We start from the raw sequence: 18,180 nt of genomic DNA, 5'->3' as shown, positions 1-18,180 counted from the left end.
CACTTTTATAATTAATGATCGTAAGATCCCCTTCCCTGGCTTGCATCAGATCTCTTTCAGAATCAAGTGAATCCAGTTAGTTATTTGCTGAATAATATTCAATTTGGATCCTGATTTCTTTGCAAATAATTATACAATCTTTCTTCCTCAGGTGCTGCTCACTGATTAAATAAACCTGCTTCCTGTTGCAACATTTCAGACCTGATGTAGGTGCAGAAGATGATGCATGCATAAGCACAAGGTGAGAATTTTGCTCCCAGGTAATAACTGCTCAACATCAAGCATACAACATGTATGTCAGTGTGATATCTTTCATGTGCACTTGTACTATATGGTAAAACTTTCACAACATTTACAGTTATCCATTAGTTATTTCCAGCCCTGGCTATATTTGGTGATTTAACCAGGGAAACATTCAACAGGTCACATTCACTCAGAAAAGGTGACATACTGACAGGGTTTGACATTAGCACTCGCCCGCTCACCCAGGCGAGTGTCTAAGGTGTTGGGCGAACGCAGATCATTGATCACTCGCTCGTTTGGCGAGTACAATTTTCATCGCCAAGAAATTATTTAAATTGCAAAATAAACGTTGTTTTTTGCTTTCCATTTTGCCAAGAAAATCCCTAAACATAAACTTACCATTTCTATTTTACAAAGTTTTATATTCTGAACTGTCTAGTAATAAATTGGTCCTGAAAGGCAACTTTGGGCTTCGTAAATACACTACTATTGCTTCCTCCTAGTGATACATGTAATTACTTAATGCATGTACTTGTACAAAGTGATATTGCTGGTCACTATTGCGAAAGGTATGATTTGCGAGTGGCGAGTGGTCAGGGCGAGTGCATTTTGAGGGTCACTCACTCTGTGTCCAGCCCTGCATAAAATATCCATGCACCCCCCCCCCCCCCTCTACCGCCAAGTGGGTTATTCCAGAAAGAAAATCCACCCACTCCCTTCCCTGATAGATGCCATGCTGGAAATACTTGTAGAAGGGAGTTAAGAACCCTGTAGATCAGGGTGGGAGGAGGAGGGTCTGAGCAGAAATGTTTTTTAATTTGCAGGTAATTTTCTACTAAACTGGTAGTCTCAATTTTTTTAGATTTGGATATGAAGCTTTTTTTATTTTCAAAATATTAATATATGATAGTTCCTTCATGTTAATATATACATGTACTTGTATGACCTTCTTATGACCTTCGTGACAAAGTTAAACTTTTCATTATTAGCCAGTTATTAAACCCTACCCTGCCCTTCTTAGAAAGTGTTCCTCTTTAAATTATTAATCTCACTTCACTGTGTTTATTTTTCTTTCACAGAACATTTTCTATAAATGTCTTCTGCAGCGCCATCATTTCCTTCAACCAAACAAGCAAATAACTACGAACGGTTGTGTCGTCTTCTGGTTGATGTTGGATGGCAGGTTCTAAGAGAGACATTTGATAGAGTACGTCCACCTGGAAGCCTTCACTCAGTGTTGGCTGATCGTCAGATTCATGCTCAATTAAAATCACTGCGAAAGAAAAGGGTTCTAAGTACCCCACAGTGGAGGAAACTATATCCTGTCATCAAATCTTCAGTTTTATCAGCAAACTTTGACTCCACCTTATTGGTAATTCTACTAAGGAATATTTGTGGTCTGTTTCCTCCTACCACTGGCTGGAGTAACTGTCCTTTGGTGACAGACACAACTCCTGCGGCTGACATTGCTCGCATCCAGTTTTACAGAAACACAGTTTACAGTCATGCCAGCAATGCCTCAGTTAATGATGCAGCATTTAGTAGCTACTGGAAGGAAATTAAAGACACCTTGGTACGACTGGGAGGAGCATGCTACCGAGATGATATTGATGATTTTGAAAATGAAATCATGGACCCTGAATTTGAGGGACACTACCAGGAGCTACTCAAACAGTGGGTGGAGGACGACAACAGCATTGAGGACAAATTAGAAGAAGATGACAGAGGTAAAAAGCAGAGCAAGCTACAAGACTCAGAGGAATCGATTGTCAGTTCTGAAAGGAAAACAGGAATTGACGGTTGGTGAATTCTTCTTATTTTAAAGTTTAAATGCTATGAACTAAATGTATGAAAATAATTTTCTCTATCAGTCCCCGTTATTTAGTTATATACCTATTTTACAGTGTGACGACTCGAACCAAGCCACTTGTTAGAGAGTTAACCAATCACAACTTTACATGAGAACAAAGGAAAGCAAAGCATTGAAGAATATACAATCAAAAGATCTTAACAAAACTGAAAAACCCAACAAAGTGCAAGGTGTTGCGAACCTCTCAGGAAACTTTGCTAATTGTTGATTGGTTAATTTCAATAAATTTTGTATGCTTTTCGACAGTTTCGGTTTAGTTGTTTTCAAGCTAAATTTGTAGAGGAAGATTTATAATTGTGATAATTGGCAGTCAAAGACTGAATCTCTGAGAGTGTATATAATACAATATAACACAGGAGTTGACGTTTGCCCTGTCGATTGACGCCACTGTGTTTTCCTTCCTTCCATTAACTGTACATGTTTTAATATAATAACAACACCTCTAAAATGCCAGTAAGTCATTTTTATGGTGTCGGTTTTTAGTGCAGAGTGCACTATTGGGATGATTTGGAGGTTGACGTCGCTAAAGCACTATTGTAATAAGGCACTATGGCATTTTGGCACTATGGCACTATGACCATAAGGTGTAAACTTTAATGTTTGTATAATTAATTAATTTATTAGGCTTGCAGCAAGGGGGGTAGGATGGGTAGGTACTTGTGAGCACTACGTAAAATGGGTGTTGTTGTACCTACGTTACTTCCTTAATTTTTTCAAAAAGCTATTTATATGTTTCAGAAAGCCCTTTGCTCTCCTTGTGGTGCTTTTCTCTGTAGAACAAAATCAGTATTTGCTTTAAACACAGGTGCAGATTAATAAGCGTTAGCGTCAACTACATATCGGATGGAAAATACATTTCATACAAGATCACACACTAACATTGAGCCCTCTTCCGTGTGGGAGAACCCTGATAAGTCATATGCATGCGTTCTAGCATCGTTAGCGCGATAGAAGAATGCTACTGTGACTGCGTGTCTTTTGGGATTACGCCTAACTTGGTTCAAGAAATATCATCTGCTGTTTCCAAACTACACTAGTGCACTTATTTCATTCTTTAATTGTCTCTATCAAAGAGAGCAAAATGTTCATACCCACAGCTGAAACTCCCCCGAGTAAGTGGCATTAAAACTTGTCAAATTGTACAAAAACCCAGGCAACTGCTCAAATGTTGCTGCAGACTCCGTGGTATCTACTGAAAGCATAAATATTTATCAGTCTCTCACGGGACTCCTTCACCGATGAAGGATATAATCTTGGTCAAGTAGTGCTATTTACTTTCAATACCTCTCGTTGAAACGTTTCTCAGTTGTATCAATCAATGTCAGTGTGTATTTTAAATTTAAGTGGTTTTGTTGTTAACGCCAAAGGTGGCAACAGAACCTGCTGTTCCGTGACAATTTGATAATTAGATTAGTTCTTCTGTATCGGTCAAAAGAAAATTTACATGTTAAATAAAGCAAATCATTCCTCTTCCATTTCTTCTTCCGACATTCAACTTTCTTCCATCTATCTCCAGCTGTGAAAAGAATGTAAGCACATCTTCCATGTGTTTTTGAGAAAACAAGAGTTTCAGGTTACATACCTTTGCGAGAAAAACAAGAGTATCAAGTTACAAACGTTTGCGTGAAGAGTAAAATTGCCACGTTCGCTACTTAAATGTATTTAATTTAAAATGAGCAAAAATCAACATAAAACACTACAGTAAAATTTAAGAGCTGTCTTGTCAAACGGTAATTAATTGTAAGCTACATTTGTATTCTTGGACTGTGAATGAAAATACACACATCAAACATATACAATGCTAAGATCATGTCTCATCAAAACTAGCAAGGTGAATGGTGGGGGTTAAACAGGAACTGTGTTATGAGTACTGTGTCAGACCTATACATTACACTCTGCACACTCTACACTCTTGTCTCACTAGTCTAAGATCTGTGTAACCACCCATGTATGGATTTTCTTTCACTGGTTTATTCTTTTGTCAAAGGTTTTATTTAATATCCACCATCCATAACTACATGTATGATAGAGTCAAACGTTCACTGACACCCCTAGGTGGACACCTCCACATTCAAACACTGCATTTTTAACCTCCCATAAGCGGAGACCTTTCTTAAGCAGCTGCTTTCTCTGGTCCTGAGGGTGTCTGCATATAGGAATTAAAAGGTACATGTAAAGGTGAAGTCTGCATACAGGGAAAGTCTTTCATCTGTCCAGCACTTATCTCTGCAATCTGCAGCATGAACCAACTAGGAGTATTTCTACTCCCCCCCCTGGTTGGGATGCCACACGTAGTCCAACGCAGGGTTACCCCCAGTATTAAGGTGATTCCTCAGTATTGCTCAGTACTACATTGCGCATCCCTACTGTGCACGATTTTCGCATCATCAGCACGTGCAAATGAGCACGTGCACATACACAACATAAGAGATTTCCCTCAAGCTAAGCTCAATAACAAAATAAATGCTCGTTTTTCTTAAATGAGCATGGTAACCTACATTTTTTATTGCATAATTTTGGTGTACAAATTATTCTCTTTAAGTTTAAAAGTTAAGAAAGGGAAAAGGTAGGGAAAAAAGATATAGCTAAAAGAGTGCACAAAACTGATATGCGAGGATGTGAATTATGACCTCAAAAACAACATTTCGAGGAACGTTTTGAGTCATTGTCATTTAGAGTTGTGTGATTTTCCCATAAATTATATATTACATTGTTCCATGTGCCTGATACTTTCTACCTATCCATATTTTTCAAGTATTGCTTTACTAACCTTTGTTTCCAGCTGCCGCAAAATGTAGTGTGAACTGATGAAATAATGCGCGTGATTAAGTATAAATGGGTGAGATCGGCCCATCATATCTCTTTAGCGACAGTGCTGACCTATCTTTTTTATTGCATTTTTCGATACACTGCCTAGTAGGGAACATTCAGGAAAAGTTTCCAAAAAATTGTTTGGCAACTTTTATTTCTGAGGAATCACCTTAAATTTGCCAGTCCCCATTTAAACTCCTGGGTGGTGAAAGGCAGTAGGAAAGTTAAGTGTCTTGCCCAAGAACACAACACAATGTCCCTCACCAGCACTTGAGCCCACACTGCTTGATCCAGAGGTGAGCACACTAAACATTAGGCCACCGCACCTCCCACCACAGGTTTGACTGTAAGTTTTGACAAATATGCATTGCATATTGTGTGCTCTTGTAAATGACACTTTTTTCATGTGCATAACTTTATATTCACAGCTGAAAAGGGGTTTATTACTCGCTGCTTAAATAATCACATGTGTAAGATACATCTAGTACATAATAATTTTAGTAAAATTTAGAGGAGATCTCTGTGGCCTGGGCTCAGAAAAACGGCATGGATATAGTTTTTAAGTTCAGGACATTTGCTCCGAATATATATAGATATTTTATGTTCACTTATAAAGTGTTATCTGTTTAATGTATTCTAGAGAGAGAAACGGAAAGTTTGGAATGTCCACCACAGCTCAATGTGAAGATTCCAAAGATGAGTGATCTTCCATGCAACTCAAGCCCTTGGAACATTGTTGAACTCCCGATCGACATCCTGTTAATGACAGTGGAGGATGATGAGTTCTTAAGCTGTTTTTCCTATCTGGAGAAACCTTTTAAGAGTTACGACAAAAACATTGGCTATGTATACTTTGGATCCATTGGTAGTGAGCATGGGAAGAAAAGGAAGATCGCATTAGTGAAGTGCTCCAAAGGTTCAGCTAATCCTGGAAGTTCTTTATCTGTTGTAAAAGATGCAGTCAGGGTGCTGAGACCCAGAGCTGTATTTTCTGTTGGTGCTTGCAGTGGTTTGAATTGTGAAAAGTCCAAACTAGGAGATGTAGTTGTGTCTTCAAAGTTAATAACACCTTCGTACAAAACTCCCCCGGGCAGAGATATTGGCAACCTCATCAGACATATCGCTGATGGATGGAAGGCGCCTTTAGTAAAGCCAGATGAGCAGGAAGTGAGAGTACACTGTGATGGGGTGGTCCTGAGTATCCAAATGTCTGACAGTGGTGGATGGCCACATGAAGAGATTATTAAGCGATATCCTGAGGCAACAGCAGTTGAGATGGAAGGGGGAGGTAAGAATTTTAATCATCTGTTAGACATATGTTGTAATGTGTTCTGTTTAATGTAAAAATAATGTCCTCTTATTTCAGTACCGTAAAATTTCGAAAGTAATGACCCCCTGGCAGAAGCTACCCCCAAAAGTAACATTAAAAACTTGTGGCTGCTATTAAATCCTGAAAGTAGGAACTAGCAACCACCCAAAGGAAGCAACTCCATAATTAATGAACCTTCCATCACAAACCACCCCCCCTCCCCCGGCCCCCCCCCCTCCCCCCATCAGACTAACATAACAGTGCATCATTGAGTAGAAACAGTTTACATTATCTGACTAGCATTCCTAGTCAGAGTCTGTTTCAGAGAAACAGTTGATTTCCTCCACAATGGCTGATTCCCCGCAAGGTAGTCCAGTAAACTTCAATGTTTATTTCGACTGTTTTTACCAATTTCTGCCTTTTATTTCATTAAAAGAGCTCAGTCACGCCAACTTTATATAACGTTTTTGCTTCCCAAAAGTAACAAGCCTTGAAAGTAAGTGAGTAACGAGCCCCAGAGATTGTTAATTCTGAAAGTAGACTGTAATAAGGGTCCTTACTTTTGGAAGTTGTCTGTGTGAAAGGATGAAATAATGACACATGTAAGGGTTTGCCTCACATGAGGAAAACAATCTATTAAATGACTATGATTCATTTTATTGTAAATTGTATAATTAGCTGCTGGATCTTTAAAGTCTACCAAAAACCTGTTGGTAATTTGCTATGGAATCTGAGTTCTCTCTCATTTGACCTTTGGTAGAGGAAACTGTTCTTTAAAGGCTATACATTTACTTAACCTCCAAACAAACAGGATGGTCCAATTGTATTTATTTAATATGCATTTTCTTACTGATTTTCTCGACTGAAAATTGAAATAAAGTCTATAAATTTAAAAAGTGTATACAATTCAATCTAGAAACAAAGGGCAAAGAGCCTCTCCAACAATAACTTTAGTTTACTTGAACATACATTTACAGTCTTTTTATATCAGTGAAATGTAAAGACAAAGGAAAAAGTGTACTATATGGGTCTGGAGACTCCTAGTCAGGAGACACATCCATGGGATGTGCCACAGCAAATTCTCATTTATTTGTTCTATTTACAATCAAATGTTCTGATTTTGCAGGAGTTTTTGCAGCAGCTCATGATCTTAAGACAGAGTGGGTTGTAGTCAAAGGCATCAAAGACTATGCAGATGGAAGCCAATCTTCAAATGACGATTGGGGGACTTTTGCGAGTGTAATGGCTGCTTCTGTTGTGGCAAACATTCTAAGTGATGCTGTCATATTTGAAGATTGGCCCCATTATGATCCAGGTAATGCCTCTTCTACCATTCCTTCTCTGTCGTCCTTACATCTTAATAAGCCAAACTTTTTTGGTTTTTGTTAAAACATACTTAGCTGTTAACCAATTAGTTAATGGTAACATGGAGTTTTTGGTGTGAAACCACTGGCAAGCTATGGTCTCAGCTAATCCACAAGCTGGTTGAAAAATATCTTTAGTCCATTTTATGCCAAGGTAGTCTTCAGGTAAATCTGAATGTTCTTCGTCAGGATTTTGCCGTTTGGACCATTCCCATGGAAATGGTCATAGGGCATATTTTTTGCTTTCGAAAGATATTAAAATGCTTAATAACTAAGCTTGCTTGAGCAGTACTGACCAGGGAACAGTGGCCGTTGGTCGTTTTCGTAAAATCTTTGGCTGCTATTACCCAGCACAGCCCTCGTGCTCGATTAGTGAGAGTTTATCCTGGTAACTGATTAGTTAGACAGGATGCTATTTGTTAATTATTATTAATAATTGTTTGGTTTGATTATTTGTTGTAGACTCAAATGGATCACAGACTCCAGGTAAGAATTAATAGTTGAAATAATTGAAACGTGGTTTCTACCAGCTTTATACCAGCTGGGTTTATATTCAAATTCAGCTGATCTATTTTTTACAGGATAAATAAAGTGCTTATTATTGTTATTATTAACTGATGGATGGTTAGGCTAGACTGGTACGTCAACTCAGGGAAAAACAATATTTGAACGTGATATGAACGTGAATTATAAAATTCGATTTGCACATGTAGTAGATCATTGATTAAAGGAAGGGCAAAAAAGAAGAAAATTCTCCAAAGACTGACATCATAATTTGGCAATATTCTTCGGTTTGTGACACTAAAATCAAGGGAAAGAATGACAACCTTTAACTAAAATCTTTATATTTAACGATCAGTAAGGGCATAGAACGTCAGCTAGATTATTATTAATTATGAGAAATTGATGAGAAATGGCTTTAGGATTAAAGTTAGACTTCTCATCTTTTAGCTTTGAGCTTGCTCTTACAATGTTTGTCACAATAGCTGAAGACTTTAAGTCTAGTTTTAAATTCTGAATTAATTCTTGAATTACTTGTTCATGATGTCATTTTATTTTGAAATATAGTTGTGAGTACTTACACAAGAGCTTTGAAAACATCTGTAAAAAGTCAAACAGAGTTCCAGCCCAAACTGATGGCCTCTGCAACCATTTCTAATGTCAGAACTGATGACATATTTACGAATATTCTCATACAACATGGTAGAAAGGCCCTCAATAAGGAAGACATGGGATCAACAAGAAGTGACCAGCTGCATTATTTTGGGCAAGTGAGTGGTACTCGAGTAAAACACTGTGAAGAAATATTCATTGGCGCTACCAATGATGAACGAAGCCCTAAACGTATTCTTCTTACTGGGAAAGCAGGGATTGGAAAGACTCTGTTTTGTCAAAAGCTCGTGAGAGATTGGGCTGACGATAAGCTATTTCAGTCACAATCCCATTTTAAATTTGTGTACTTGCTGACATTCCGTCAACTGAATCTCCTTGAAACTGACCAGTGGTCTTTGCAAGAACTGTTAAACTGCTGTACAGTATTGGATGATAGCTCAAATATTGATGACCCGTTGTTTGAATACATTGTGAATCACTCTGAAGACGTTTTAATCATCATTGATGGGTATGACGAGTATTCGCAACAAGATTACATCACTGGTGAATTGGAAAAACGGTACCAAAATACTGCTAAAGAGAAAATGCCTGTCGCCGCACTGTGTACCAAACTCATCAAAGGAAAACTGTTAAGAGACTCTGTTGTTATGATCACATCAAGGCCTGATGAATCTGATAAGATGGGAGGAATTCCCTTTGACAGGTATGTAGAAATTGCCGGGTTTTCTCCAGAACAGGTTCAAGAGTTCATTAAAAAGTATTTCAGAGAAGACAACACCATGCAGAACGCCGTTCTCGATCATGTCATGAAGAATGAGAATCTTGTCAGCTTCGCTCACGTCCCTATGCTGTGCTTTCTGATGTGTTTCTGTATGGAATATGCCCTTCAAACATCAAAGAGCAATGATGATCTCCCTGTTTCAACAACTGACATTTATTCTGAAGCTGTGAACATTTTTGAGCTAAAGCATAATGCCGCGTCAGAGTATAGGATGAAAGAAATTCCTGAGAAATTCAATGCTTCACATCTAGTGGAAAGTACGTTGAATAAATTATCAGATTTAGCAGCTAAACTGCTTTTGCAGAGTAAGCCAATTTTTGAAGAAAGAGAGATGAAAGGAAAGTTTCGTGTCGAAGAAATCGAAAAGTTGAAAGAAAGCGGTCTTCTCCACTGTGGTCCGCCTGTCAGGAAATCTTTGCTTGAAACCACAAAATACTTAAGTTTTACTCATTTGACAATTCAAGAGTATTTGGCTGCTCGCTGGTTTGTAATGTCAAATGTAATTCCAAAACATGTCTCCGAAATGGTTCTACAGTTCATGGCTGGTATTTTGTCGAAGAAAAAGAATGGTGAACTAATGGAAAAATTGCTAGAAAGTATTCCATCTTCATCCATGGGTGACCCCCTGCTGAAAGCAAAGTGCCTCAGAGAATATCAAGACAAAGAACTTGCTAAAAATGTCATCAAGAATTATCCCCATCACTATTCTGAGAGTGGCGAATTGTTTTTCTCCGATTTAAATGATGTGGACTGCATCGCAATTTCATTTTTGCTGGATGTCTTTAGTGCAGTGAATGAAGAGAAAGCTACTACAGCACAACATCAACGATCTGAACAGTCCTGTACTGTTAACAGGTTGAAGATATCAAGCTCATCTCTAACACTGTCTGGAATAAAACGTGTCTGTGAATCACTAGAGAAAGAACACTGTCCCGTTACCGAGCTATATATCGCCGATTTTCGATTGACTGACGAATGTGTTAATTGCATTAGTGGATTAGTATGTAGTAAATTGACACAACTACTTCTGAGTAATAATCAGATCACCGATACCGGTGTTACCAGTCTGTGTGACGCCTTAACGCATCCAAGCTGTAAAGTAACCACACTATATCTGAATGGTAATCAGATCACCGATGCCGGTGTTACCAGTCTGTGTGACGCCTTAACGCATCCAAGCTGTAAAGTAACCACACTATATCTGAGTGATAATCAGATCACCTATACCGGTGTTACCAGTCTGTGTGACGCCTTAACGCATCCAAGCTGTAAAGTAACCACACTAGATCTGAGGTATAGTCGGATCACCGATACCGGTGTTACCAGTCTGTGTGACGCCTTAACGCATCCAAGCTGTAAAGTAACCACACTAGATCTGAGTGAAAATCAGGTCACCGATACCGGTGTTACCAGTCTGTGTGACGCCTTAACGCATCCAAGCTGTAAAGTAACCACACTACATCTGAGGTATAGTCGGATCACCGATACCGGTGTTACCAGTCTGTGTGACGCCTTAACGCATCCAAGCTGTAAAGTAACCACACTAGATCTGAGTGAAAATCAGGTCACCGATACCGGTGTTACCAGTCTGTGTGACGCCTTAACGCATCCAAGCTGTAAAGTAACCACACTACATCTGAGGTATAGTCGGATCACCGATACCGGTGTTACCAGTCTGTGTGACGCCTTAACGCATCCAAGCTGTAAAGTAACCACACTAGATCTGAGTTTTAATGAGATCACCGATACCGGTGTTACCAGTCTGTGTGACGTCTTAACGCATCCAAGCTGTAAAGTATCCACACTATATCTGAGTGGTAATCAGATCACCGATACCGGTGTTACCAGTCTGTGTGACGCCTTAACGCATCCAAGCTGTAAAGTAACCACACTAGATCTGGGTGATAATCAGATCACCGATACCGGTGTTACCAGTCTGTGTGACGCCTTAACGCATCCAAGCTGTAAAGTAACCACACTAGATCTGGGTGATAATCAGATCACCGATACCGGTGTTACCAGTCTGTGTGACGCCTTAACGCATCCAGGCTGTAAAGTAACCACACTAGATCTGAAGTATAGTCGGATCACCGATACCGGTGTTAACAGTCTGTGTGAAGCAGTACAGCATGACCACTGCAAACTAGTCGTACTAGACCTGAGTTTGAATAATGGTATACGTGAGGAAAGTAAGCAATCTCTCAGAAATCTTGTTAAACACCACAGGCCAGGTTTTGAACTTACAATATAAAAAGCTACAAGAAAGCATAAGAAATATCAATATCTAGAATTCTCGTGTACACATTGTCAATTTTCTGAGTTAAGGAAAATAATTTTTTTTGACAGAAAGCTAATTAAAGTTTGTGTAAATAGATTAGAGTGATATGGAGGTTGTAAATAAGAAAACTCGCTGTAATTCCTGAAGTGTAAAGCAGGAAAAGGGCAACATTTTTGTTAAGTTTTTGTAAATAAACGTTTAGATTGTGTAGAGATCGTCATTTTTGGCTTTGCCGTTTATCCGAGGGGAGGAGATGCTTGTGTATTTGGGGTTCCACGAGGACGCGAAGATGTTACACGTTCTTTCCCGTCACTAGTGAATTGCGAGTCATACTCGACACGCGCGTGGTTGTCCGCAAAATTAAACGTTGGCCGCGTGTAGGGGTATTTCCCGCCAAAAGGTCGACTTGTTCCTGGTTATTTGCGGCTCGCGTTGAAAACGAACGCCAAGAGATACCATGTTATGTAGCAACTGAGAAAATGTGAAATTAACCCCAGGGAAACCCCAGCAACGTACGATGGGCGCCCCTTGGTAGCAGTTCTTTACAGTTGCTTCATTTTCCCCTTTCCCTTGACGGTCGGTAAAAGGAGCCTTGCGTTTTAAAGTTGCCTTGTATTATGGTTTGTTTCTGTATGTTTTGTTGCACTTACCACGGTGGTGGGGGACTCCCACATTAAAAGGGCAAGGGTGTTCGTCGGAAATTTTGAAAGAGCCTCGAAGAGTTACCAGGATCCTGTTTTTGGACGTGGCTTCAATTGTTTTCAACCCTAAGAGGAACCTATTCTAAATCAACATCTTGCCCCATGTCAGCTCTTTTTGGCTCAATACCCTAAAATGTACCCCAAATGCTCCCGCTTTGTCAACCTTTAAAAGGTACGACGAGTACCCCAGTCGTTTTTACATGAGAGCTCCTTCTTCCCGCCCTCCTTTGGGCGTTTTCTTACTAACGTCATGCACAGTTACGGCTTGCCGAATATCACGGCAAAGTAAATAGTTTTTAAAGAAAGTGTTTCCTTGCGTCGACCGGCGGGCAAATGAAACACTGAGCTATCTCTTAGTCATTTATCAACTTGAAATTAACCGCCGTAGGGAGTTTCTGAAGCTGATGTTTCGATCGTTAGCTTCTTATTAGCGATTACGATTTACTGCCAGCCACTTGAACAAAACAGTTGCCATTCTCGGTCGATCCCAGAGCTTTCTGCCCTTTAGTATGGAAGACCTTCCAAAGCTCTTACTTTCCAAGCTCTCGGTTAGTAGAGCTAACAGAAAAAAAAGAGCAGGAGCGAAGAGATACTACGAGGGGGGTCCTGTTTTCCCCCTCGCTCGGCACGTTCGTTTTTCTCCCTTTCTTTCACCCTCCGTCCCTAACCAAGAACCTAGAAGAGGTCTACAACAGGTTTAAGTGATCTATCTTCATCGTCAGTCATATACACTCAAAAGAGTGTACATAAGGAAGGTTCGGTTGCCAGACAGGATGATGTCAGGTATTTCGTCAATAAACACAGAAAAAAATACCTGCACAAGAGCCGGCTGCGTTCAAATTAGAATGTGGCCTGCTAAACAGACGTTTTCATGGTTCGTTACGCATTTAGGGAAGAAAGATTGCGTGACGAGCGTCTAAGTGGTAGGCTAGCTAGAATACAGCTTGTTTGACGCGCTAATTTCGGGTAAACCGACTGTTTTGAGCAGGCTAACCTAAAACTTATTGATCAAACTTATCGCGGGGTATTTTTTTTTTTTTTTTCATTAATTTAAAAATTAGTGCGCACGGCATGCAACAACCATAGGCTGAAGTAAAAGATGTGCGTTTCAATTAGGGGAAGTAAGACGAGTTTGGTTTTAGTGGAGCGCGTTAACCCTATTCAAACCAGCAAGAGCGCGATCCGACGCACACACGTCAACCGTTTTTTTTTTTTTTTTCAGTAGCACTTTAGAGAAACCTGCCAAGCTTTCTGACTGTGTCTGAAATTTTTGTGGGAAGAATTCGATTTGTTTTACCTTCTAACTCAGCAAAGTGCCCGAAATTTTTCTCCGAAATTTGTCCGAAATAAGACAAAAAGTGTCCAAAAGTTTTTTGCAATTAATGTAAGAAATTCGAACTGCAATGTTTGTTACATTCTTTGTTGGCTTTTTGTTTGTTTTCCTCTTTCTCAGAATCAGACATAAACGCCCTAATAAAAATGGCGCTGTGTAAAATTGCTTTTCTACCGTTCAGGTACATGATCGATCAATGGCGATGGAAGGTGTTTAGTGGAGCCATCATTGACGCGAACTACAATACCGAATGGTGGAAACTGAGGACTAAGTACCAGGGAATTAAAACACCTGTGGAACGGTCCGAAAAGGACTTTGATCCCGGATGCAAGCACCATACCCTGCCAACACACCCTACATCAGGTTTGAATTTCAATCTTTATAGCTTACAATTATGATCAACATATCGCCTCTCTTTAGGTTTGATGAAATTCTGAACTACGCTGGCCAATGTTCAAAACCAATCCGGAGCAGAGAAATTTGGCCGCTGTGCCTTCCTAACCTAATTAAATACTAATGAAGTACGGCTTGACTCGTGAAGGTAAAAACCCCTACATTGAGAGCAGTAATCATTTTAGGCGTGGGAGGGGTACGTCCTTTCGCTTGCGTTACTTGCGTGACAGACTTGAGAAGAACCTTTTGTTTTTCTTGCCCAGGTATTTCATGAGTTACGTGCTACAGTTCCAGTTCCACAAGGCCGCTTGTGAAGCAGCTGGTTTTAAAGGACCTTTGCATACCTGTTCCATCTACCAGTCAAAGTCAAAGGAGGCAGGAAAGAAGATCGGGTAAGTTTGTTAGTAGAGCTAGGGAACAATGTACTGTTTTCAGCAGATAACTTAAGTCTCTTTGTGCGGGAAGAAAAACTGTTTAGGGGCCATTGAATAGCGCGTTGGAACTTGTTAATACAGTAATGACCGCCAAAGTCTTCGCAGAAAGGGAAAGAGAGAGAATTGTGCGAGTTGAGCCTGCGTAACAGACGTTAAACGGGGGTGGGCCGAAGCAAAGCGTGGATAGATGGAGGGGGACTTTTTTGGCTCTTTACCTCTTCCCTGTTTTCCCCTGCATCACAGGCTATGTGAGTTGAGGGCTGGGAAATGTGTCAAATGCGAGCATCATTTCTATTTCTTAGGCGTGAAGAGCAAAGATCTTTAATTCGTCGTGTCTGGAAAGCTGTAATAGTGTAGTACTGATTCACTGTTCATGGTGCAATCCTTTTCCATTTCTCGACCTTTTAGCAATATGCTGAAGATGGGCAAAAGCAAACCTTGGCCGGAAGCCCTGAAGAAGCTGACCGAAAGTGAAACGCTGGATGTTGGAGCACTGACTGAATATTTCGAACCACTTCGTAAGTGGATGGTGGAGCAGCGAAAAGAGATCGGATACGCCGCTCCTAAATGGGACGACGACATTGTTACGGATGGAGTCACTTCGCTCGTTCCAGTCCTTTTAAACATGTTTGCTTGCGCCTTGTTTGCACTCGCTGTGTTCTTTCGTTGAAGCTGTCAGCTAGCTGCCGCCTTGAGTAACTCAATTTTCGAACTGTAGTGTGCAGATTGTTTCATTTCAGAGTTAGAAGTAATTATATTTCAAGTAGCTTGGTAGTGTGATCACGTGGTTTTCGTTTCTATGTACTATGGTTGCAGATATTTCTTTGTTTTTAAAAAATATTTGAAGTGAAATAAACACATCGCTTTTTCGTTCAGATTAATCGTACTGATGCAACCTCCATGTTGACGACTTCCAAATTATTCTCTACCCATGGTGGCCTGCGTCGCTGACGGGATTCGCGCGCGTACCCACTAAAACAAAAGAAAAACTCGAGCGCGAAATCCCACCAGCCACGCAAGCTATTGTCATGAAAGTGTAAATTCTATCCTAGTGAACTGAAGCTTTTGAGTGAAGTCTAGGTCCTGTTACCAATTAATAATAAATAATTGGAGGAAAATATTAGGCTAAGCGAAGCCTGTTTACGATTTATCATCTTAGTGAAAAAATTTACCGGTCAAAAAGCCATGTGAAGGGGAAAAAGCCCTGGCCTGGGGACGAGGTTGGTCATCTCACAACCCCGTGGGGTGGGGTCAGGTGGGTTAGAGGGGACTAGGGTGTCTAGACTTTTCACTACGGCAGGTTCCGCCCTTCCCTTCATTGGCGGGTAAATGTTTCGTAATAATCAGGAGCCATAATCGGGGACGGAGACCGTGTGGGACAATTTTTCTATTTTTAGAACAAATTGTGCCATCCTGACGTCATATATCCGCGCGGATCCACGCACATGTCGGAGGCTCTCGCGTGGATGTTGTCACGTTGCGTGATCAAATGGTGAAAGTTGCGAGATTCTCTTGCAGATTTTTCACAGCGATGGCAGGCAATAAGGCAGGGAATAAGAACCAGGGTTCTTATATGTAGTTTTAAACTCCGAGCTAATGGAAAAGGTAAGTTTTTCAGGTTCGAAAACATGACTTAGATTTCGCGCTGTGAATGAATGCTCGCGCTAGTTGTGCGCGTAAGCATTTGCGCTTGTTCTATAAAGAAAAGTTATGTAAGAAAACTCTTTACTCTAGTATCGAGTTAATTTGTGAGTTTCCCAAACAATACTTAATCATAACCAAACCCTATTTTGATAGTTTCTTATTGTTTCTGTTTGTTTGGCAAGTTTGCAAAGGTTTTTGAAAGGAAAATCTGACGCGTACAAGTAGCTCATTTGTATAGTGCAGCGCGTGCACTTTCAAGTCCGAGTCGGTGTTTTCAATTGTCAACAAATCTTAACAAAGATTTCTTCCGCTGTCTTTTGTGCCGAGATGCTGCAACAATTTTCACCAACGCCAAAAGGCTACTAACATCATGAGTACGTGTTTCTTTAACATAGTGAAATTTAAAACTGCGAAAATAAAATAGACAAGGAGTTTTGATAACTCAACCAACAAAATCAAAATCTTTATTCGAGTACCGTGACTATTCGAGTTGATCAAAGAAAGCTGATTATTTCTGCTGTATTCACATATTTTCAGCTAAGCTTTTACTATGTTCTCAAAGATTTATCAGCCTTAAACATATTTGAAAACTAGAGATACATGAGTTCGATGTACGTTTTTCACTCGAAAGTGGGGAAGTCCAATTTGTCATGTTTTACTGACTGCACACAACACGCATCGGCGGGTGCTCTTATTCATCGACAACAGTTAATTTATTGGATTTTTACACAAACAAAACTGAGCGGCATCTACAGACATAAACTTTATTGTGACTTATTGGGCCTTGATAAAACATCAAGCGTTGCTTACAATTCGGGCGAAAGTCAAACTTGCAATTATTTTTTTTACTGTTCGGTCGAGATAGACTCTGGTGAAATCCTCGCAAGCGTGTGGCAAGAGGAGGGAAACTTTGAAGTCCTGAAACGCTGTTATATCCAAATATATCCAACTAGTGTTTTGCTGTGTTTTGGAAAAGCTGTTAATCTTCAACATATGTGAAACGTAAAGTGAAGTGACGTGGAACCCTTGTAAAAGAAGTTGCGGAACACAACTTGGTCAGTGATATAAAGCGGGACACAACTAAATTTGACACTGTCTTACTTCACTCAAACTGGAGCAGCTTACGACGAAAACACTGAAGCAAAATCCATGAAAGTATTGAGTTGTGGGCCAAAAGCATCAAACATTTCGAGAATTTCGGACGCCATTTCCCCGCGCTACATCCGCAAAAATACTCGCAGCATGTACGCGCGTGTACCGCACGGGATGGCGCAGTTTGTTCTAAAAATAGAAAAATTGTCCCATATCATAGGGACAGCCCCAATACTAGAAATGGCGCGCACTCACGGTCTCCGTCCCGATTATGGCTCCTGGTAATAATACAAAATATTTCCCTATTTCTCCCAATTCCCGCTGCCTTAGAAACCCCTCTTAGTAACCTGTGTTCTTTCGCTTCGTGTAGAGTTCCCCTCTTCTATCTTGGGTTTCCTAGCCTGACCCCTCCCCAAACGGGCTGGGTATAGACCAATCTTCAGTAAACATTTCCAAAGATACTCAAGCAAAAACGGTGGAAAGCATTTCCTTGTTGGTTTACCAACGATGTACCTTATAATAGGAAATTAACGTTCATGCTAATAAGGGTAGTTGATCGAAATTAACGCAAGGTAAGTTAGCGTGGATCGAAGGATAAAACACCTAATAAAGAGGATTAACGCAAAAGATATGATAAAATTTCAAATGTGGGAAATTAATGTGACTTATAATTATTACACAAAGGAACACAACTTGTTGCGAGAACAAGAAATTTAAGTACTAAATGTAAAAATCCGAAAAGCAAACAATGTTCGTGGAACTGTCACTAACGTAGGGGTTAAGCGGGGAAATCTGGCCGCTTTGAGCCCTTCAC

At 40.1% G+C, this 18,180-nt stretch overlaps 1 protein-coding gene and 1 pseudogene across 2 annotated transcripts; both read left to right on the top strand.

Annotated features, from left to right (window-relative positions):
• Positions 1–151: 151 nt before the first annotated feature.
• On the top strand, positions 152–13,892 carry LOC145493902 (uncharacterized). Its single transcript, XM_081473379.1, has 6 exons — positions 152–241; positions 1,323–2,042; positions 5,565–6,212; positions 7,360–7,548; positions 8,060–8,083; positions 8,666–13,892. Exons 2-6 carry the CDS (start codon positions 1,337–1,339, stop codon positions 11,740–11,742), a joined length of 4,644 nt encoding a protein of 1,547 aa, XP_081329505.1. The 5' UTR covers positions 152–241; positions 1,323–1,336; the 3' UTR covers positions 11,743–13,892.
• Positions 12,980–16,371, top strand: LOC145493713 (angiotensin-converting enzyme-like; annotated as a pseudogene). The gene is made up of 4 exons (XR_014050153.1): positions 12,980–13,018; positions 13,860–14,166; positions 14,460–14,588; positions 15,039–16,371. The product of XR_014050153.1 is annotated as an angiotensin-converting enzyme-like (transcript).
• Positions 16,372–18,180: the final 1,809 nt, after the last annotated feature.

The sequence above is a fragment of the Orbicella franksi genome, chromosome 7 (assembly GCF_964199315.1).
Source record: "Orbicella franksi chromosome 7, jaOrbFran1.1, whole genome shotgun sequence".
In the NCBI taxonomy this organism is placed as follows: domain Eukaryota; kingdom Metazoa; phylum Cnidaria; class Anthozoa; order Scleractinia; family Merulinidae; genus Orbicella; species Orbicella franksi.
This window is presented reverse-complemented; position numbering and strand designations above follow the sequence as displayed.

What these genes read in the sequence shown, in the direction of transcription:
- LOC145493902 (XM_081473379.1), top strand. Translation starts at nt 1,337, where the DNA reads ATGTCTTCTGCAGCGCCATCATTTCCTTCAACCAAACAAGCAAATAAC. An exon ending in AAGGAAAACAGGAATTGACG is followed by an intron (nt 2,043 to 5,564) that starts GTTGGTGAATTC and finishes AATGTATTCTAG; the next exon opens with AGAGAGAAACGGAAAGTTTG. An exon ending in AGTTGAGATGGAAGGGGGAG is followed by an intron (nt 6,213 to 7,359) that starts GTAAGAATTTTA and finishes CTGATTTTGCAG; the next exon opens with GAGTTTTTGCAGCAGCTCAT.